Source organism: Branchiostoma floridae, chromosome 12 (assembly GCF_000003815.2).
Source record: "Branchiostoma floridae strain S238N-H82 chromosome 12, Bfl_VNyyK, whole genome shotgun sequence".
NCBI lineage: Eukaryota > Metazoa > Chordata > Leptocardii > Amphioxiformes > Branchiostomatidae > Branchiostoma > Branchiostoma floridae.
In genome coordinates this window covers 12351852-12375692 of record NC_049990.1, presented here as the reverse complement: position 1 = coordinate 12375692, position 23841 = coordinate 12351852, and the positions used below count along the sequence as shown (strand labels likewise).

The 23841-nt window shown below is 41.3% G+C and overlaps 3 protein-coding genes across 3 annotated transcripts in view; 1 reads left to right on the top strand and 2 right to left on the bottom strand.

Moving 5' to 3' along the window:
* Nucleotides 1–5352, bottom strand: part of LOC118426814 — a 6331-nt gene extending 979 nt beyond the window's left edge. The window contains exons 1-2 of the mRNA XM_035836346.1: nucleotides 5263–5352; nucleotides 3646–4363 (exon numbers count right to left, since the gene is read on the bottom strand). Of these exons, the coding sequence (XP_035692239.1) occupies nucleotides 3646–4353 (708 nt within the window). The 5' untranslated portion in view covers nucleotides 4354–4363; nucleotides 5263–5352. The remainder of the gene's footprint in view (nucleotides 1–3645; nucleotides 4364–5262) is intronic.
* Nucleotides 5353–7717: 2365 nt separating this feature from the next.
* LOC118427444 (allene oxide synthase-lipoxygenase protein-like) lies at nucleotides 7718–20623 on the top strand. The gene is made up of 16 exons (XM_035837247.1): nucleotides 7718–7827; nucleotides 10140–10184; nucleotides 10399–10478; nucleotides 11023–11281; nucleotides 11723–11906; nucleotides 12346–12534; nucleotides 13167–13322; nucleotides 14165–14751; nucleotides 15293–15741; nucleotides 15882–16025; nucleotides 16145–16565; nucleotides 16872–17048; nucleotides 17589–17733; nucleotides 17888–18179; nucleotides 18554–18757; nucleotides 19346–20623. The coding sequence occupies exons 2-16, from the start codon at nucleotides 10145–10147 to the stop codon at nucleotides 19430–19432; spliced, it is 3414 nt and encodes a 1137-aa protein (XP_035693140.1). The 5' UTR covers nucleotides 7718–7827; nucleotides 10140–10144; the 3' UTR covers nucleotides 19433–20623.
* On the bottom strand, nucleotides 20242–23307 carry LOC118427445. Its single transcript, XM_035837249.1, has 2 exons — nucleotides 22775–23307; nucleotides 20242–22070 (listed from the first exon to the last, which is right to left on the bottom strand). The coding sequence occupies exon 2, from the start codon at nucleotides 21922–21924 to the stop codon at nucleotides 21079–21081; it is 846 nt and encodes a 281-aa protein (XP_035693142.1). The 5' UTR covers nucleotides 21925–22070; nucleotides 22775–23307; the 3' UTR covers nucleotides 20242–21078.
* Nucleotides 23308–23841: the final 534 nt, after the last annotated feature.

Genomic DNA, 23841 nt, shown 5'->3' with positions numbered 1-23841 from the left:
ACTTGAATACTAGTACTAGAGTCCAGGACCATATGCATGGTACCTCCGCCAAATGATTTTAAGAATTACAATTGATATGCATGATATATCATATGTGCAAATAAGACCTTCTTATCTTATCTTAGGACAGAAAGCCATAATATGAAAAAAAACTAGCATTTCGTCATCAATTACGCATATAAGGTCTTTATTTGCATAATTTCCCATCTATCAAATCCATCATCTACCAGGTACAGATGTCACATGTTTGAATAGTACTATTGTGAAAGGGAGCCGTTTTCTAAGATTTCCTCATTAATTGTGAAAATTAGATTATCATTTACACACTGTAAATGTATTTAAGTTCGCGGGGATTTAATTTCGCGGTAGCGGGAAAGGGATTTTTCGCGGTGGCTTTAAGTTCGCGGTAGCACCATGCACTGCAGTCTCTTACTGCCATGGAAAAATGTTCGCGCCGGTTTTAAGTTCGCGGTGAAGCGGCCACCGCGAAAGTTTCTGCATTTACAGTAATCCCCATTTAATCATTACCCAAACTATCTACATACTATCTACATGACCATCCGTCAACCCCATCCCAAGTATTGCCTTTCAAAGTCTGAAACAGTTGCAGTTAAAACAAGTGCTTTAAAAAAGCTGGCATTTTGCCAAGGTTTGCGTATGTACACGGTTTTTTTCTAGTTATTGGAATGTGCTGAAACTATTGTTTATATTAAATGGATGTAAAAAGGAAACAAGAACAATTTAAAATCACCCTCCCCTGGACTCGATCCCGGACCGTAGCTCTGCAAATCAGGCTGACGTCAGAGGTATTTGTGTAGTGACCCCTGAACCCGGAAGTCACTTCTCTGCATCATAGCGCACTTTTCAGAAAATGATATCTCAGCAATCGTTTACCCCTGCTTTAACATTTTTACATTGTCACGGTCTCCATAGTACATACTACAAATCTGGTAAGTTAGAAGGTCCAGTTCTTTTTCGATAATACAGGGCGATCAATGAAAAATCGTGGCAATTTCCATTTTCGCACTGGAAATCCTACTAATGATAGGGTTTCCAGTCGAAATTGTTTTGTACCCAGGGGAATCAGAACATTTGTGTTCCCTAATAGAGGGTGTTGATTTATGAAAAATAAAAGTTACAGAACAAAAATCGGACCTTCCGTTCCAGAGATATGGCCCTTTAAAGTTGCTGGGCGGTGTCCGCAGGTGTGGCGCCAGGTGTGAAAATCGCATTTCTAATTAGCAATAATTAAGAAAGTAAAAACATTGTGCCACTCAAAAGTTCTTTTCTGCACAGTCCAAGTAGTATTTTGTAGCAATCAAGTAAAGATAAGGTGTTTATTTGCCTTTTTCTTTCACTACAGGTGAGGTCAACCTGCTGAAAATTAAGTTTTTTCAGCATGGCACAGGCCACAGCTGGAAAAGTGGCCAATTATTTCCAGATGACCCCTTTTTGAAGAGCGATAATCAATAAACTGTTCATCCTATAACTACGATATTTCAGATATTGGAAATATGTAGTAGATTCTCTTAACACAGTTTATTGCAGACATTCTAGAGACATGGTTACGAGATTATGTGTAATCAAAAATACTAATTTGTAACATATCTCCAAAGGTCATCGGCACCTGTCACTTATATAAGTCCACATAAAAAATTACCTATCAACATTCTTCTCTATCTCAGTGACAAATATCACATGTTTAATATAACAGAATAGAAATAGTTTAGATAATTTCCACATCAATTATGCAAATTAGCTTCTGATTTGCATAATTAATATTTAATTACATGAAGCATCACTTAATCTATCTACATACCAATAATCATGATGATCCGTCAACCCCTTCTTGAGTTATTCCCTTTCACAGTCTGACCATAAGCATTGAATATCAGCATACCTTACCACTAAAGGGTTTTGGCACATGCTAATTCTAAATTTGCCATCAAAACTATCACATTTCACCAGGAAATACTACTTTTACGACATCTGATGACCAAAAGTATATAAAGATATTACCTATGAACCATGACCACCTGACTTTGTAACTGGTTTATTCAAGTTTATTGAACAATTGATAATTCTTTGACATTACCACATATGTTTGAAAAGACTTGGTAGCTCCTCTTCTAAGCTGCACAGCTTTGAATGGTTGATACATTGTAATTCTCCCTCTGTGCCATCTCAATTTCTTCTATGATGTTCCAGGTGCTATTCCCAATGCAGCATCTTGCAAATCTGAAAACTTTTAACATTGGAAATATCAGCAAAAACCTCTATGCCCTTGATATCACATTCAACAACAAACACAACTTGCTATGTTATTGATTTTTTGGATCTTACAAGGTAAAAATTGAACTTCAGTGATCATCTCAACGTAAATATGCTCACGTTGGACACATTTACAAATGATGTTTCCTTTCATGAAGTTGGTGACAAAGAAAACAAAAGTTTTGCGTCTCAAACCTGAAACAAACGTGTCCGAACATACAATGTATCTACACTTATAAAGGCTATCTGTATACAATTTAATGAATATCAATACGCTAATTATTTACATGGAAACGAGAATATTTTGATAATTATGGACCCGCCTAACTAAATTTATATGCAGGGTCCTACGGCCGTAACTCACGGCCCGGACTCGGCACACCACACGGAGCGAGTCGCACATGTTGAACATTGACATCGCTAACTCACAACAAACCTACACATGTTATACATCATTTTAAAGCTTAGAAACCGCTTGTTACACACATGGATGCAACTTTTTGAAAAAATAAGACATCAATGGTGAAAAATGCCATCTAAATTTGCAAACTGGAGGTAAACCACCTTAAAATTGCGGTACAAGAAAGTTTCACGTACCAAATTGTAGCTTGTTTTCTTGTCTATCCAACCCATATATGGGTTGCTTCCAAATAAGGCTGAGATGCAAATCAGGCTGACGCAACGCCATGCCCGCAGAGCGCTCGAACACGTAAACGAGGAAGTGACTTTCCCGTCTCGCGAGGCATTTTCCCAAAGGCCATATCTCAACAATCTTTTATCCCCTGCTTAAAATTTTTACATTGCCAGGGCCTCCATACTACATACTACAATTCTGGTAAGTTTGAAGTTCTAGGCCTTTCTCAATTTTACACGGCGATCAATGGAAAATCGCTACACGCACGGAAAACACCACCGCCGCACGCATGTGCGTTGCGACTGGAAACCCTACTAATGAATATTAACTAAGTCGCAAAGGAATCTGGGATAGGCTATATGTAACTGTTATATATATATATACACGATTTATTTGGAAAACATTTCATCTTTATGAATTGGTAATACAACGTTAAAATGTAAGAATAATTTGATTATATGCTGCATCAATCTTAGGAATATCATACTTCATTCATTTAATCTAATCAAATATCAGGCCCCATTACGGACCACAGACAATGACTCACGACAGAGCTTTTAAGTTGTATACAAATGCATTGCAGATTTTGAACAGGTCCGTTCATCTCAACATCACTCCATCTCAACATCACTCCATCACAACGGCCACTATTCTGGCCTCAGAGCATTTTGCCGCTAAGGCGGCAAAATGCAAAAAGTCGTTTGTAGTAAAGGTAATAAGAAGAAAAAAGAGTTACTTACCAAAACTTGTCCAGTACGATGAAACATGTCGAAAGTTGGGCATGCGGCTTCCATTGTCTGGTGGTCAACTGGGTTAACAGATGAGGCTAAACTTGATAGTGTTGCACTTGTGCTGGGGCGATCCATTATTTTCTTTGTAAACCAATTTGATTCCTGTTCGATCATTGTACGTATCTTAGCTTCCAGAGACCTTTGTCTGTCCGCAGCCCAACTGCAAAGGCGTTGTTTCTCCTGAAAAGTCAATTCTTCATCATGTAATGACGAGATTTTTCTCCTGTTTTCTCTAATAAATGATGCATAGCAAGTCCTTATGTCATCTGCTTCAGCAGTTATTGATGTGCACCTATGTGTTGAATGCCCACTTTTGCAGTCAAAGCAAAGAAGGTGCTCGCAGACCTCACAGTACAGTTTCAATCTCTCGTTATGTATTGGACATCTGTGTAAAATGTTTTCGAGATGTGGATAGCTTATCTTCAATGCCTCCCGAAAGCGATAGTACGCTGTAGTGTCCTTTGATGAGATCACGTCGAGCAGTCGTCTCACTTTGTCTTGTGGAGTGGTCTCCGCTCTTATTTCGTCCATCTCTTCTTCTGTAATTTTACCATTTCGAAAGAGACTGTCCAGAATCGGGTTGATTGATTTAATGTCCCTCACCAGGGCCTCCCTGTTCAATCTCAGGAGGTTTCTCGGGTCTCCTATGGGGTCCATTGGTAATCACCTGGTGATTAAACAAATAGTGACACAACTATTCATTCATGGCATACCTAAAACAGCTACTTGTGTAACCATGTGTTTCTATATACTTAGTTCTCTTCAAACCGCTGGCTGAACATATCTATAACCATTACGTTGCCTAATTCTATCTACCGCAGACAGTCTGGACAGACTCAAAGTCATGATTAGCCAAAAGTAGAAAGCAAATGTGTTATTCGTCAAAGTTCCGATAAGACACTTTAATAAATGCTTTTCACAGAAGGGGTAATGGGATAAGTCACGTAGCACTAACAGAGAGCAAAGTTTGCGCCACTAAAAGTTGACCGTTAAACATGATTGCACTTGCATTGTCAACATAACATTTCTATGGTGTGTCACTGTGTGCAGAAGGCAAGCGATAAAGCGTTACTGTACAAACACACGCCATGTACCGGTAAGGTTGACAAGTTGAACAGGAGAGGAAAAAGACAATCAAAATCAAATGAAACTCGAGCCGCAAATTCAACTCTTATGTAACCATCTTTACCCCCATTGAACGTTAGATTCCAGAGAATAATCAAACCCCGGCTGATAAAAATAGCCATTTTCTAACAGGCACTATACAGAGTGGCATCTTGTCGGTGGTGGCCTGCATCAAAAACAGTTGATTTGAGCGGCGAGCAGAAAAATGAACATACTAGTAATAGATGTTGCTAGCACGGTTCTGCATTTTGTCTAATGCTTTTTAGCGTGTAAAACTCCCCATCTGCGTCCATTCTTGAGAGTGGACAATTTACTACAGTAACTTACCAAGAATGCGAAAGGGCACAATGCCCGTACGTTATTTCACAGACACCCTAGGCCCTGTATATCCATGTAATACGTAGGAGTGTATGAGGTCAAGAATATATCAAGTGTACAAACCTGAAAAATGCTGTAAATCAAGAAGAAAAGCGACCGTCTCAGCCCCTCGTTCCTCTTCGACTGTTACAAGGAAACGAACGGTTTGCTCTGCCCAGCAATGTAGAATGGCCCGTTGCTACGTACTGTCAAGGGTCAAATACCACGGCCAGCTTGGCAAAAGAACGTTGACATGATTCTTTTTTAATGAAGAGACTCTTTTTGTGCAATCATTGTTTTATTCCACATCGACGTTTTAGTGATCGTCTGTCGCCGTCCACAGGGTAATCGATATTTTGACTCAGGTTCACATTGCACTGCAGCACCAGGTGTCGCTGCTTACAGTTATGCGGTCACAAACGTAAAGTATTTACATTAAGTACAGTGACTGCTTATGTTAATTTTCACAATGCCGTCCCTAACATAAAGAGTGTAATATATACAGTTGTTGATTAATATCAGTGTAACAGTTTTCGTCTACTTCTTAAAGAATGCTGTCTCCAACCAGTCTGTACCCAAACCACCGCCCACCCCCATAAACACGGTTCATGACTGGAGTAGATTTCCTGATCCGTTCAGCCTCATTTATCCATCGGGTGTATCTGTTGTTCTCTCTGCCTATCACTTTATTCAGTGCCGTACGGTGACCAGTTGGAACTGTTCACCGATGATTCTTCTTGTTTACAATGCACTGCTAAATCAAAGCTGAGAAACTGAGGCATGCATGGCTGAGTGCCAAATTAGATCCACAGAAAGTATGCCATATTTACAAATCACAGGCCACAACAACGTTCACAACAATGTAGTGAAAGAAATTTCTGGCTGGCCACCTATGGTCAGGTATTGAATTTCCCGACTGGAAATGGCATTGAAATTAAGTAGTTCTTACGCATTTACGCAAACGTATACTACTAGTAACACAATTCTAATTTAATTTGCAGTGTTGACAAGAGATCACGCCAGGTGTTTCAGTGCGCACGGACCAATAGTGGCCAGACCGGTTTGACCTCCTGTTCTACTGAGTCCTTCACTAGATACAGATAATCACTGGACCGACAACATTTCAACCAGAACTAAGGGGTCTTTTCAGGTTATGGCCGGCTTCAATGGTCCAAGGATGTTTCACAATAGTTTGCACACTTCTTTAAGGGGCCATTCTGGCTGGCATAGGGGTCACCATGACCTAGCATACACAGTGATTATTGTCACTGAATGAGCATCGAGACCACCAACAGTCGCAAAATAAACCCGACATTTTTCATCTCGTAAAAATCACATTCCAGATTTAACGTAACTTAATTATACTTTTTTAAAGTTATTGTACCATACGCATACGCGTACGTACGCATACAGTCCTATTCCACTACCAGATCATGCATAAATTTATCTATATCTATCGTGTTTACCCCCAAGGAAGGGAAACATGTTTTTGCTTTGTTTCTCCTTCTTCTTATTCTTTAAACAAACTAAGGTCAATGACCTGTACCAGGCGGCTGTCACCCTGGTCAGGCCTACGTCACATTTCCAAACCGGGGCCCGGCCGGGCAGCTTTCGGGAACGAAAAGTATGATACAAAACACACCAAACTACACAAGACGTAAAGAGAATAGTCGTGGACATTATTTGTGTATATATTCATGAGAACATTTCTATTTTTCGTTTCCACAAACAGCCCGGCCGGGCCCCGGTTTGGAAATGTGACGCTAGCCTTACTAGAGATTACAGTAACTAGATGTAGCTGACACCCAGTAGTTTTTGCTTACATTGTGCAGCAAGTTGCAGGACAGAGCTGGAGGGGCTGGTCACAATGTATATGAATGTGTTTGTGAAAGAATACACTGAGTAGTAGTTTGTGAAGGGTAACAACATTTATTTACATAACTTTTTTCAAGCCCCACATTTCGTACCAAATTTTTCCTCGAGGCACCTGTACGGGTGATTGATAACTAATCGAACCCCTCCCGACCCTCAGGGCAAGTTTAACCTTTGAGTCATCCACGGTTGGATTTCTTCATTTACAAAAGATGGTTGAGAAAACCATTTGGCCGCACAAGCCCTTCTTTCAGTTTGTAGAAACCACCATTGTGCTTAATATTCAACACAAAACTTAAATTTGTACGAAAATTAATGAGTTCTTTCACTCATTTTTGAATGGAATGACCCTTAGGATCACAGGACGTATCTTTCTAATCTGCTACAGAGGTGCAATTTAGACAGCATAAGCAGCAAAAGCAGGTGGACTGGTTAATTTCCATAAGGCTCCAAAGGGGGATTCATGTATTCTTATCCTAGCCAAGAACTGGCGATAAACCGTCTACTAATGAAAAATACAAAGTTACGAATCAAAGCTACATAATTGTTTTCTTGACATGTATCAACTTGTTACATTTTAAGTAAAATCAATGATTTAAGTGATACAGTAAAACCCCTTATGAGACTCAAGCCTCGCGCCAATGATAATTACCCTTCTTTGAGAAATGCTTGAGAAAGGCCGTGTGATGCAGTTGGGCACCATGCACTGATCCCTGTGCTACGGTGGGTAAACTCTCTCCTCTTGGCTTGCCACAACATCGGAGGACTTCAAACAAGGTAAGACAAACGTTTCCATACGAATAATTGTTTATCTTCGTTTAATGGAGAGACGGGCGAGGCGAAAACTCCAGTTAACGAAGTGTTGCCCTGTCAGACAACAAGTTTTTGACCTATTTGTGAAGCTATAGCTGGTATTTCCATGATGGCGTCCTCAAGAACAACGACAAAGAAATAACCTTACAGTTTTTGCCATTGTGTCATGATAAATTCAGTTACAAATGAAGTTGAGGAAGCACAAAGATACCTGATCCGACAGAAGTATTGAACAGGTGTTTTTGTTGGCAACTACAGAGCGTTCTGCCGCTAGGGGGCTTAGCACAAACCATGCATCATAGCCAGAGAACTTTCCAACCGTTCTTGAAAACAACACACATATGATAAACAGATCTGTAATTCCTTTGGACATAGTCATGCGCTTGTAGAATTTATACCAAATTTGTATAGACCTATTTGATACTAAATGATTTGTCTGCGAGGGATAAGATATCATTAGTTGTTCTTTTGGAAAAACAGCCCTAGGCCTGTTTGTGTTCGAAGCATACATAATTTTACCGTCTTGTTGTGCTTATTAATGGTTTAGAGATATAATTCTTATAATGCTAACGTTGACCTATATCTGGCATGAATGAAAATGCATCTTTTGTTATACATAATTGCATACTTTATTTGACCAACTTTTCGTCAATTCACGTCAAGTACCGGAAATGGTGCTACAGTCGATGACGCACATGTAAACAAGCTGACGTATTAGATAAAAACAAAAGCCACATCCGCTTAAAGATTGAGTCGATCTATCTGCTCGTGCGCGAAAAAAGCAAACACCAATAACCATGACGGTGGAATGAATAACTAATAATCGTTCCCTTATGACTGAAAACTGAAATCGGTGAAAGTGTATATGAGAAAGATTGCTTCAAATTGCGCATCATTTTCATGTGGCGCAGTCTAGAACATTTAAAGGCTTAAGATAAAGATCTAGCCTTACAAAAGTCAGCTGCATTGAAAGCCTTGCATACGTGGATAGTCGTAGGCAAAACGCCATCTGTAACGTTAAGTTTGATTATATGATTATATAAGATTCCTCCCAAACAGACGGCTTGTTTTCGCAACTAACACCGAAGCTACTCCGTTTACAAACGTTACTAGGAGTTGATATCCTTTCTCTGTTAGCAGACAAGGAGCCGCGTTCACTGCGTTCGTGAACGTGCGTGCTCTAAGTGTGTCTCTCTCTTCATAAAGGTGGTATCTGACTGCACATGGGGCACCGGTGCGGCACTGCGGGGTTCGAAAGATTATTTAACGAATTTCAGAGATAAAGAACGAAATTTCTTACGTTTTGTGTACTTATTTGTCTTCTAAGTCACACTTTTACGTATTAAGCAACATCTAAATTATAAGAAATCGCCGAAAATGACACAGCAGTGCCGCAGTGAACGAACCCCGCAGTGCCGCACCGGTACCCCAAGGCAAGTGCAGTGAGATTATCAGAGATACCACCTTAAGATACGGAGAGTTCGATAACCTTCTTATGTGACAGAGGGATTAGAAAAGCTGTAGTGTGTTTTGTGTGTTTCACATCTCCATTCTCTATGGCATTGCAGAGCTGAATACTAGTTGTCACTCAATATAAAAGGGGGGCTTTGTGTGTTTTCTGCATATGAAAGCCGAAGTAGATCTTTAAGTTACATAAGGCTTAGCTCTAGGGTGCGCATTATATGATATTATTTCACAGAAGAGACCACCGAAGAAAACCTCGCCAAAGAGAGATAATTGTCTGCAGTTCACAAACACAAAGGGACACCAAGGGACGTTGACATCACATTGTGTCCCTGGCTATTGATAGACAAGGTCGCGCGGTATTGTTTGTGGGCTGTTTTGTAGTGGAGTGACTGCTAGTAACCTCGCTGTCAAGAAGGCCACAAACAGAAATCCTTGCGCCAGCATGAAAGATTCGACCTTCATTGTCGTCTCACCTCGCTCGATGATTCAGAATCTCTTGAAATGATTTTATTTTGAGCGTGTACACTGCCCAAGGTACTATTTCTTGTTGAGTACAGTATCTTATGTTACATACACACGAAAATAATAGGACAAAAGATTAGTAGACCTCAAGTAACATGCAATCCATTGTTCTTTTATGGTTACCAAGAATAAAAGCAACGGGATCACAACAAAGAGGCAACCAGGAAAAAAGTCAGTTGCTTTTCACTATTAACTATTAGCAGTTCCGGAGCGAAGACAGGAGAAAACCCTATGTCAATGATAAGAAAATGAATAGTCGTCATGACATAGTCTTTTCTGTGTTACAGTTGCCATGACTTCCCAGTGGGAATGCGAGAGGAGGGGGCAGCAATGTGAGTTTATTAATAATAACCTTGACCAGTTTGTAAACACCATTTTATAACATATCATATATACATGTGATAAACATAAAATAACATAACATATCATAAAAACATAAGGTAGCATAACGTAACGTAACATAACAAGTAACAATGTATTGCACTACTATTGTCGCTATTGTCACATATAGCAAAGCTAAACCAATGGCTACTCTTACCAACTCAGGGACCAACCAAAGTTGGAAGATCTTGACAGACGAGTTGGGTCAGGATGTCTTCAGAGAAAAGAAACAACAGCAGTCGAAGGTATGTTACTTTTTCCATGTGTATCCGATAATGCATAAAGATTGTAGGACTGAGGGTGCGTCAATATTGAGGGTGAGCCTGATTTGATGCCTGCGATAGAGACTGTGCTAAAATATACATCTAGTAAACACGAAACTTAATTACATATATCACTGCATCATAGAAAAAATGCTAATTCAGGTGTAATTTGAAACAATTAGAGGACAAACATAAAATCAATTTTATTTGTGTTTATTTGCAAAATCATACCTGAAGGCTAATTGCATATACAATCTCTAGGACTAAGGGAACTAGATAGTGTGATAAATAAAAACTAATGTCTAATCAACTACTAGTACATGATACAATCAATTATTAATCAATTATGAATTATTAATCTTTGTAAGAGAAACAGGCTGTTGCATTACTATGCGAGAGTAGATCTATGTTTTCTTGAAGCATGGAGATTTCTGTTGCATTTGTTGTGACAACTTAGAAAAATAAGTACTTCTCTAGCAGACTGCATCTACAAAGGAACCAAATGTAATTTTTTTTCTACTTGCAGCAAACCGACATAATGGAGATGCCCAAAACCTCGTCTACGTCCAAGCTCATTCTGAGCGCCAGGATTGAAAAATTCAAGATGGTGGCTCGGGCTGCAGCCTTGAAGGGTAAAAGGTTATTCGATAACGTCGGAGTGGCCGGTGCAGGGTACGCTGTGGTTATCCCCAATCCACTGGTTCCATCGAACGAGTTCTTCAAACCTGGCAAGGTCTTTCAAGTCCGCTTACACCACACCAATACTAGGTCAGATGACGATGCAGGTGCGTCATTCATTCATTACTTCATTCAAGGAAAGCTCCATGGTTCATTCGTTCATTTGTTCCTTCCTTCAAAATTCAAATCCAAAAGCCCAGTACAGCGTACACCTTCCTCCATAGCGCCATCCGTCTCTACAACAAGACAGTTACACAGTAGTGCCATCAACACTTAGCCATTATCTGTACTGTTTGTAACTCGGTACCGTTTTCCAACAAGTTGATTTCAATCTATTATTTATGTTATACACATGTTAACCGGAATCTCAAAGTCGTTGTTCGTATGAGGCAATTGTTCTTAAGTGTTCTGTGTGGTTATGGTAAAGCCTGACGTGTGTATACATGAGGTCGAAATTTGGGTGAATTTGTGTTTGCCCGTGAGAACCTTAATGAATAAAACATTGAACATTGAACATATGCATCAAACATTCCCAACGTTGTCTACAGCTGTGGATATGAGAGGAGCTGAGCTGAAGTTTGAAGACGTGGACGGCCCGAGCCAGTGTGACCTGGTCATGCACACGGGAACCATGTCCCCCTACTGGGACATCCCATCGTTCGAGGACTTCGTGGGCGCTGTCCGTCAAGGTCCAACTGCTCTCAAAGACTGGTGTTTCAAGTTCCCAATGAAGTAAGTGTGACACCCTTGGGACGCCATTCGATAGATGCTTTAGAACGCTGAACATGAGGAATCTATTACAGAAATAACGCCTGTTCACCTTTATCCATGGGGTAACATATATCCGCTGTGTTGAAAAACAGCATATTTAGGGATGGTAGTTTGAAACTGCAAATTTTCAAAAAATATTTCAGTTTCAGACCACCGTTCGCCAACTTGATATCTCCCAAAATCACTGTATTTAGATACAACGAATATAGGTTATCCCACAGATAAAGGTGAGTTATGTATATAAATCTATATATGTGTTACAACAACACGACAATAAAAACACTCTGTGCATGTACATGTACAAGTTGCCACATCGTACAGTGTTCTGCAACCTTCCAAAACAATGGATGTAGTAGATCCTAGCAGTTTAGTAATACATGGCTATTTCTTAAACTTCCAGTTACTACTGTCTCGTGGACTCGGTGCGTCGGGCCCCAACCTCCTTCAGTAATCTGAACTACTACAGCAGGCTAGCCGTAAAGTTCGAGGCCAAGGATGGCGCACTCCGGTATGCAAAATTCCGGCTGATTCCGGACGAGCAGCAGACGGAATCCGGACTTCTACATCCGGAAGATCAGGAAAGGGCATGGTAAGTACATCTTTGTTGATATTATATTCTCAAGCATTTAGAGCTTATCTTCTTAACGTATTTTGGACTAGCTACAAACAAATAGTTTTGTAGTAGCAAATCACAATGTCAGAAAAACGCCCCACAGAAAGGGAAAGGTATCGTACAATGCAATCAATTAATCATATTTTAAGCTACGGCCGCGTGGCGCGTTGGTACACCCGATCCCTCGATCTCGGAAGTTAAGCAACGCGACGGTCCGGACAGTTCTTGGATGGGGGACCAACCAAGGACGTCCGGATTGCTGTAGCCTAACGAAGCTTTCTACGAAATCGTCTTCCGGGAGGGACGTAAAACGGATGTCCCGTGATCGATTCGAGGAGGTGCCTCGACCACGTTTAACAGCTACATTACTCATATTTTGGGTACCTACTGGCTTGCAAAATACACCAGATGATGATGATTAACAAAATATAACAGAAACCAAACTATTCAATATGGCGAAACATGCATGGAGCTTTAGACTATTCAACAGTTACAGCTGAGCCGTTTATTCAAATTTCCCATTGGTTCCTACAAACTAGTACCTTTAAGACAATTCTTGAATTGAAAATGTGTCTAACTATAACATAAATGGTATGCCATTTTTGCAGGGAACTAGGCAGGCATTCAGATGAGACTAGACCGAAGGACTACCTTCGGCAGGAGTACGTCAACCGACTGAGGTGGACACCCATCCGCTATCGTCTGCAGATCCAGCTTCATGAATGGAAGGACGGAGATACATTCAACACATTAAATCCCTACAGGTAAGCAAATATGAATGGAATTAGCACCCAACCTCTTGCAACTGAGAAAGGGCGGTACAAACATTACCTGTTGGGAAAAAAATTACAACTAGAGTTCGGCGACCTCATTCCTCCATGAAATATTTACACCCTTTATAAAATTTCTGCAAATGTCTGCAAGTTTTTGACAAAAATGCCCCTGCTATTCCAAAACTAGTCGCTAGGGCGCACAGACTTATGTTCTTGCTGAGCACAAGAGCTGTCTAATACCCAAAATTCGTGACCATAGCTTGTTCAGAAGATGAGAAAACACACCCGGAAGTTGCGATGCAGTACCAAAAAAAAAGCCGCTAGCGGGCCTAAAATCTAATCATTTTCAGCTTTTGTCACACCCTACCAAGACACCAAGTATGAAACTAATCCACCAAGCCGTTCTCGAGTTATCTTGTTCACACACAAACGCAGGGTAATATAAAATATTTACATCTGTATGTCAAAGGCAGTGGACTAGGGAATAAATTTTATTTCTAATTGCCCGTCTGACGATCAGGAAAGAAAGGAGCCATTTAAAGAAGACACCAAAACCCTTTACAAAACATTTACAGATGAAAGGAAAAGTACAACCTTGTTACTTGTTACATTCACAAACTACTCTAATTGTGGACACTCCTATATTCAATTACTTTCCAAATCCCAAAAGCTTACATTATACTCAGTAGTACTTATCTCTTATCATACGTCTTACACTATCTGTATACTTTTTCTACGTATCGTATCGTGTTGCCATCAACCTCAATGCAAACAAAGCTCAATTAGATATCATGTAATCCTATCCACTCATGACATCTCTGATACACCTGTAGGATCTGGAGTCCGATCCTGCACGTCTGGACAGACCTGGCCGTGGTAACCATCACCACGCTCCTGTCAGACGCCACCATGAACAGAACAACATTCAACATCGCCAACCTGCCGCCGTCCATGAGCTTCCCAGAGCCCAGTTCAATCTACGACTACAACAGTTTGGCCAAGATGTATGCTGCGGTCCAGTCTGTGTACAGACCATCAATCATCAAAAACCCTGCCCTTCAAAACGGTCCAGCCAAATACGAATACGTGAAGTATAAAATAGAAGTCACAGTTCGCCATATTGTAGGGAGCAACAAGGGCATTCTGATCAGCCTGACCGGGCCCTGGACGCGCACGGAGCCGATCCAGATAGGGCAAGGCATCGGTAAAAGCATCGCTGCAGGGAGAAGGCAAATCCTCGAGGTAGAGGCCTACGACATTGGCGAAGTCGTGCTGGTGTCCATCGAGAAGATTAAAGATGACGACAACAGTGACTACTTCATCGAGAACGTGCATGTCCATGACGTTCAGAGAGGGCTGAAGTTTGAGTTCCCGGCATATCGATGGTTGGGGAAACGCCTTACTCTCAGGAGAGGGGCAGGTACGTAGTAACCCTTATTTCTACGTTTTATTACGAGAGAACATGGTGTGTGATGTTTTCTTGTGAGGTTATGCTTCCAATCCCCTTTTAAAGGTGTTTGCTCAGTGCATGGCCATTGGCCACCTCTGGGCACTAAACTACGCTCACTGATTAGCATCTCTTCTACCTAAGTCCAAAACATAGAGCTTCGGCAAGTTCGACTAACTGACGGTGACCCAATAGGCAAAGCAGGGGTTACGAACTTCAAGGCTGCTCGGGAAAACTCCCTAACCCATTTAGCAGCAGGAAAGGTTCGATACACTCATACCGGGAAGGTCCCCTACTCCGTTCGATAAGTGTGATGGGTTCTTTTACCTACATTGTAACAAATCAGTTGTGTCAGGTCGTTCAGTGTAAAATATCTAGCACTGCTGTCCGCAAAGCTGGTGTGTTGCACCCACGGGCAGTTACCATACTGGCTAAACAAGACGTTCAGAATATGTAATAATTACGTCTTGACGTTCATTTCTTATGTCTAATGTCATTGTGCATTGCCCTACAGTTTCCTTGAACGACGGAGCGAAGGGAGATCTTGAAGCGCTCCACCGCCAGTTGGAGCTTTGGGAGGGTTTCGACAAGTACAAATGGTCTCACGACCAGCCGGCCTTTCCCGGCGGTCTCAACATGTCCAGAATGCCACACGACGTCAGGCGAGACAGCGAGAGACTGCCAGAGTTCCGGATTCAAAAGGGAAGCAGCATTTTCGCATCCCAGATCGCGAAGAGTCTTCGGGACTACGAGCAGCTGATGGAGTCTGCAGTAAAGGAGGTGCCCGAGTTCATCCAGAACTGGAAGTCAGACGAGGAGTTCGGACGACAGTTTCTGAACGGTGTCCATCCACTGGCTATCCGGCGGTTCGACAAAGTGCCGCCAAAGTTCCCCATGACGGCGGGGCGACTGAAGGAGATGCTGGCAAAGGACAGAGGGTGGAGTTTGCGCCAGGAAATTGCAGTGAGTTCAATGTAGTTCAGTACGACCAATTGATCTACGATGAAGATCTTCACTGCAGATTCTGTATCATTGACCCCTTCTCTTGAATTCTCCTATTGTTTGAGGCGAGTTGTTTTGTATAACCTCTTTCTCTTTGTTAGGCTGGACACATGTACTACGTCGACTGTTCCTTGATGAAGGGACTGAGTCCAAACGTTCTCGGAACAGAGGTGTTCTATCACGCGGCGCCCATAGCACTCTTCCACGCCAACAGTAAGGGGCAATTCGTCCCCGTGGCCATTCAGGTAACAATTCGTTCAAGTTAACAAAAACTATTTAACCATGTTCTCGTGTAACGCAAGCTTTAATTTACTGATAACGTTTCTGACGCTTAACAATATGTTTCACGTACTTCCCATTGCAGCTGTACCAAGGCCCTGGTCCCGACAATCCAATATGGACACCAGATGACGGAGAATACGAGTGGATGTTGGCGAAGCTCTTCCTCCGCAACTCTGACGCACAGATTCACCTCAACGTCTCCTACTACCTGCAATCTCACCTCCTCATGGAAGCGTTCGCCGTGGCCCTCTTCAGGAAGTTGCCATCACCACATCCGGTGTACAAGATCCTTGCGCCGCACCTTCGTCGGGTTCTGGCCAGCAAGGCCCGACTTCGCGACCTGGTGACCGGAGACGGGTCCGTGCTTGACGAGATCTGCTCACTGTCAGCCAGCGGCAGGAAGCACCTGATCGCCACAGCGTTCCGTGATTTCCACCTGAGAGACCTGCATTTTCCCGCCATGATGGCAGACAGAGGGATTGACGATCCCTCTAAACTTCCAGGTCAGAGAATCAAATTTACATTCCTTTACGTTTTTATTGTCGATTCAAATCAGACTATTCAAATCCAAATTGCAAAGGTCCTGTAATAACTAAGCTTAGCATGGTGACAAAACACCGAATGTCGCTAATGTGTTTCATGGGACAGTTAAACGTGTGCATAATTAGACGTAGTGGTAAGTTCGTTATTGAGAACGCCAAGATGACGACAATTTTCGTCTATTTGAATTTCTATTTTAATGTACAGACAATGATCCAATATAATAAAAAAAAACTGTGACTAATCAATATATAACCATAACCAAATAGGATACTTCTACCGGGATGATGGCTTTCGGCTGTGGAAGGCCATTGAGAGGTTCGCCGAGGAAACCCTCCGAATCTACTACAAAAACAACACCTTCATAACATCGGACAAGGAGCTGCAATCCTGGATCAAAGACGTCCGAAACAATGGGTTCATGCGTGAGTCGCAAGGAGATAAAGGTATAGCAATAAAGCAGCCGTAATATGGCTCTTATATTTACCTGGGTCTATTCATGTGTTGCAACATATATACATTTTCTATGCCCTAGAATTACATACATACCTCGTTGATAAAGTCATATGTATGATATAAAAACTTGCTCACCAACTATATTTCTCGAGTGTCACTGACGAAAGACACTGAATGTCTGAAACGTCTGACCGTTTCCAAAATCCTATCCAGTTGCTTGAGTTGCTGTTTGGTTTCCTAACCTACATTTCGGGAATGTACATTCGGTTACGCAGTATGTACATTCGAGTTTATTGTAGCGGGGACTTCTCATTGCTTTCTTCGAAGAAGTAAACCACGACTTCACGTGCCACCCTGGTGTATTGTAACTCTTTCTAGTATGTCGAGAGATTGCAGGCAACTTGCAGTTAAGAGCTAGGCAGGATCACTAACAATGTACTGGACTACGCAGCTTAGGCTAGTAATGATTTGATATATATTATTGATAACTATATTGTAGATAACATACTCTATCGGTGATTTTGCTCCAGGAGTTCCCAAAGTGCTATACACCGTTAAAGAGTTGGTGGACGTGGTGACTATCGTTATCTTCACCTGCTCTGTTCAGAACCGCGCACTGACTGCTGGGATGCGCGACCTGGCCACCTGTCTTCCCAACATGCCTCTGGCTCTCAGGTACGAATCTTGTGTTTGTGAACACAATCAAGTCACAGGACATGACCTTTTGTCATAGTTTGTCTTCGACAAAAAAAATTATAATTTGTTTAAGTATACAGAAAAGCAACTTTCTATAAGTACGTATACATGTAATTGTTTCGTCGTGTTGCAGACAGTACGGGTTTGCCAGGCAGGCGGACAAAGCAGAGGAGAGTGAGAAAGAGAAGAGCAAGAAGGAGGAAGAAAAGGACCAACTCATCGATGAAGATGGGTTCGTGATGGCAACGCCTGGTGAGCCAGATCTCTTGAAGAAGATTCGTGGCACGTACCTGGACGAGGAGAAGGACTTCAAGGATATCACCAAGGCTACGTTTGAAGACATCATGGCGGCTCTTCCCGACAAAATCGTCGCCAGGAAACAAATAGACTTCGCTTTGGAGATGTCGAAGCTACCAGAAGATGAGGTAAGTCCAATGCTCTGCGTTCTTTCAGATCAACCGATGCCATTATGTAAATCTTTTTCTAAATACCAACAACGAAATCAAAGCCACAACACAGTTCATGACATTATTTGACCACTGACTTTGTTTATGACGCCTCAGTTGTCTTGTATATACTGTATGTTGTCCACTGGTTGTCTTTACTCTTACTAAATGTAACACGTTTTGTTTTACATGTATAGCCCCCCCCCCCCCCTGGAAATCACCTCTCAAAAGTAAAAGGGGCTATCCACTTGTTTTGAGATGTATAAATGAATAAATAAATAAATGAATAATTTGACATGACATATACGTGACGTTATCAATATTTTTTTTTATTTTACTGACATTGATTCCAGGCCTTCATCGGTGAGTACAGAGACTGCCTCTTCACAGAGGATAAGGCCCAAGCAGCTGTGCTGAAGTTCCAGGTGTCATTGCGGCAGATCTCCAACAGCATCAAACTGCGGAATGAGCGGAGCGGGGAATACGAAGGGCAGGAGTTCACCGTTAACATGTTCTACGAAGAGGACGACGACGCTACACAAGTGGAGTGCACACAGGTACGGTTATACGTTGATTTGTATCAAACTACTGACTTTTTTACAGCCTCTTTGGTAGAACTTTCAATTGACATGTTCCGATCCGTAATTATTGCAATTGGCAGTAGTTTTGGACATGCAATTTTATATCCGTACATAAAACACTTACCAGCAAGCTTTCGACCAGTCCTCTGATCATTATCAAGTTGAAATGACCCAAAGCCCATGGCCACGTCACACATCGAGACCGGTAATGTCATGTCAGCAATTGGTCAAAGGTCTTGGAAGTCGGTATCGACCCCCGTCTCGATTAAGGGAAGGTTGATGGACCTCTTTCACTCCCCTGTGAAAGTAATCCTGTTCGGAATCCAGTATTATCCACCTTGTCAATGTCCACAGAATGTCCCACCGATTTTATGTGAATATGTTGTGACACCTCTGAATTTACTGATCTGAGGTGTCTATGAAACTGGTAGTGAGAGCGCGTCAGTCCAAGATGAACTTACATCTAAATACAATTTGATGTCACATTTGAGATCGATATACAATAGAATTCGTAGGATGGTGATTGTATTAACCTATTACCTCCTATCACCTGTCTCTTATTAGGTGATGCGAGAAAAGACGGAGAAACCAGAAGAGCAGCCCTACACATACCTTCTTCCGGAGCAGATCCCATTTAGCGTTTGTCCGTAGGATGATATTGGACAAGTCTGTATAATTGTAGTTACCATCTGTGACGGCTCGATACCGCTTATGCTTCGTCATGCTTTTACAATTTCATGAGAGATAATTCGAGCTGCTATTGTGACCATGCGTATATATATATGTATGAGTCAATACTAACAGTTTGTTTGCTCTTGTTGTGGCTTCTAACAGCGAAGCAGAGTCATATTTAACGTTATTCACTGATTCAATTTGGCATAGCTCCACATGCCTGTCAAGTTTGCCACAAATCACACCACGCTCCAAGGACAGGTCTATATATGATGTTAGTGATTGGAAATGCTCGGCCGAATGACGAAAATACCATTAGACTGAATCGAAAAATGGGAATCTGTAAATTGTTTGGGAAGATACATTTGTATTAGAACAAACAGAGAACAATTGTTTCCTTTTCACTTCCACATGTAGTTCCTCAGAAAGGACCTCCCATTAGTGGTATGATGTGGCACTACCTATCACATATCCACGTTACATTCGGGCGTAACAACTGGCGGAAGTCACCTTTTACAAGTTCATGATTGACTTTGAATAGTGCCTAGTAAGATTTTGAAATATAGTTTAATCTACATGATATTTTCACTATATATATATTCAAAAGGGTTTATTTTTCTTGTATTTTAGACTATAAGTACTATCTGATAACCCTGTGTTGATATGAAATATATGTATCAGATGTAATTGATGACTAACCTTAAATATCATTATAGTACATCAAACATCCCTAGCTATGTAACCATGCACAACTTAGAATAACTTCCAGACGAGTACGCAACGGATGCATTGATATCGAGCAGGGCATATTGGTGTCACTGTATTGAATGTATGTAGCACATCACAACTTAGCTTGGCCATTATTTGGTTTATGGGCCTTCATCACTTATTAATAAGCACTTATATCAAACTTATAAAATTAGTCACTGTACAAAAAAAGAATTATATTCAGTGATAACATCTTATAATTGACATTAGTCTTATAAGTAGTAAGTGTATTAGACATTTGCTACAATTCAGCAGAATATCAAAGGCTAACGTAACGATAGGTAAACGATCCAGAAATGCTCAAGTAGTTTTATCTAAATGCAAGCTGACTATCATTACGTATCATACAACATACTGTAAAAAGGTCAATCATGGAAAATAAATATAAATGATCTTACGACGTATATGACAGTTTCTTACCATTATTCTTCATAACGGGTACCAGTGTTGTTGAAAATGAGAGAAACATTTGTGGCGTTCAATAGCGTATCAGAAACATATAACGTTATTAGCTCTAGACTTAATTTGGCACAACTCATGCCTGTCAAGTAGTTACAAATCACACCACGTTCCAAGGCTATCGGTCTATATATAACGTCAGTGGGTGAATATGCCCGGCCGAATGATCAAAATACTATAGGCTGAATCGAAAAACGGAAATCTCGGCTGCATTTGTGTGCATGGGCGAACCTTGCAACTGATCGTGTTATTTTTAAGTCAATTTGTGAAAGACCCGTTCCATGATACCTATAAACTACTCGTGACTGTTTAGAAGACCGGTGAAAAAGAAGAAGTCTATAGTTCTACCAGAAAGTTCTATTTGATAAATATTCGGGAAGCTCTAAATTATAGCCCATCTAGGACTTCTCATGGTTGAGCCTTTTACTTGTCAAACTGTTGACTATCTCAGAAAGCCTGCGTCTCTTCTTCACAACTGGAGTCTGTGTGGAAGAGTTCTTGTCCTCCTGTGACTGAGCGTCACGAGTTGACCTGCTGACATCCTTCGTCACGTGATGGGAATCTGGTGACGTGGCTGATGTAGTTACTGATTCACCAACCGGATGTGGCCGGAATGTATGGTTCACCTTTCCGGTGACGGTTAGATCCACCGGATGTTCCCCATTATCACTCCACATCACGCTGTCCTTTTTCAGTTTCTTCAAATTGCATATGGCCTCTTGTGATTCTTGAAGCTTCCTCTTCAGAGTGTTGATCTTATCATCGCGAGGGAGTGGGCCAGACACTCCAGGACGGCAACTTCGGGTATTAACACCCCCATTTTGGTAAATACTGTGTCCACTGTTATTGTTTGCAGTCTGTTCTTTCATGTTAGTTGTGCTCTTTGCTCTCTGTGTGGAATTTTTCGAAAACGTATTTGATGGACGTACCACACCATACGAAGGTACAAAAACTGATTTTCCTTGAATTCCTGTGTTTGTCGCTGAAGCTTTTGTATTGTGGACGTTGATGAGTCCGTTGGACGCCTTCACGAGGAAGTTGAGCAGTGCTTTCCTGTAGTACGTATCGCCTGATGTGATGAAGGTGTTCGGGGTTACACCTGTAGGTAGTGAACCTGTCACGACACTGACACTGGCGGCCATGTTGTCTCGGTTGCCCGGTTGAGCTGATGACCCTGACATCCTGTCAAACTCCTCCAGACTGATGGACTTGATGTCCGAGATAGTTGGAAAACTGTCCGTCATCTCGGTCTTATTCCTTCAGGATATCGCCTTTGCTGTCTACGTTGTTCAAAAGTCCTGTCCCTTACAGTGTTTGAACTGGGGTGGTTTTACACGAAGTGTATCGCAGACCTGGCCAATGTCCTCCAGGGTTGCTGGCAAATTCTTCTCTGTGTATAGAAGAAAAGAGGCCCATATTATTCGGGTCCATTCCGCGAACAAGGCTGACGGAGTAGGCTGAAAATTTGGGTAAGTCCCAATTCAATTTGGTGTTGGACGTAAAGCTTTAGCCTTTTCCACAGGCCCATATTAGGTATTGCCCTTGAAGCGATTGCGCAACTACGTGATGTAATTGCACAATTGCCATGAAAACATTTTTGCGGAAGTGGCCCATGCCAAAACAAAGCTTGCAGTCATACCTCCGCTTATGATATGCGGATCATGGCACATTCGGAATCGGTCATATACACTTACTCATAAACTGTCCCGGTGAACATACGCTTTTTTCATACATGATAACATACCGTTACACCCACTTCAGCTGCTTTAAGTAAACACTCAATTATGTATGACGTGTCAGCAAAGAATTTGCACAAACACGTCTCACCGGAGTTAAATGGTAAATGAAGCATAAAAAGGTCTTATTAGGATCATATGTCGTGCAAGACTTTATAATTTACTGCGAGGTCAAGAGTTTTATCCAAATTTTCTCTCATGTGACTTAAGTGGACGTTGGGAGCCCTCATAATCATAAATAAGGCCGTAATCAGGCTAGTTTGGAATGTCAGATAACAATCTTACAGACCAAGTAGGGGCCAGAAATGTACACAAAACAGGGGCATTTTTTTACAACGAACTGAAGATATGTACTCACTCTGTTGCGGGGTTTGGGACAAGAATTTCTTCAGTGGCAGCTGTTTCAAATCCTTCATTACCCAACTACGGCATGTATTCATATGAGGCAGTTCAAACCGGTTTCAGCCGGTCCTGACCGGTCGAGGTCAGTCGAGTCACATAATTCAAGAGCTAGGCCCGCTGAGTCAACAAACTACTCTATTGTTGTTTGTTGACCCCTGAGTAAAGGCGTTCTCACCACACAATAATACATGTAGCAACAGGGAACAAAAACGTTTACGTCATGCAATATCAAATTGTGATCCCCAAAACGTACTGTAAAATATTATCATTGTCACGATGACTTTGATATGTCCGCTGATATGACCTTTTGGACATGTAGAGTCCGCAAGATATATCTATGAGCTGTATAGAAATCGATAAAACATAAGGCTACCTTTCTTGGACTGTTACATTTGGTCTTATAAGATATTCGTAGAATACTGCCTGCCTACAGAATACACCTCTTCACATATTCTTGCATACCTTCTCTTACTTAATCGTCAAACGCAGTATTTTGGTTTCAAATAGTCTGTGAAAACTACTAGACACAGACAATGAGCTTTTTCTTGACAAAAGCTCCTTGATACTGATAAGATACAGAAACTATTAATGCATACAATACATTACAGACATGAACATTTAACTCTTTAGTTGGTTGATGATGATGAGTTGGTTGCTCCCAATATCTCTCAACTGAATAATTGATTAAGAATGATCACAAAGCATTAATAATGTATGCCATAGTGTTTTATTGAAAAGAACAAAAAATAGTAATCAGCCAACTGCAATGCAATTACAAATACAACGAGTATCTCTTCTTCCAAATTGTATTTTTTCACATTCACTGCTAAACAAACATGTGTATAACTGTTAATGACATATACTATTTGAATGGATAGCACTATTAGTACTAACCCTCACCTTTGCCGAGAAAATCAACAATTTCAGTACGTGCTAATCAGCGGCCTTACTTTAAGTCTGTAACCATGGCAACATTGACGTCATGCACTCAAAAGGAGAGGTGTTGCATTTCATTCCTCTAAT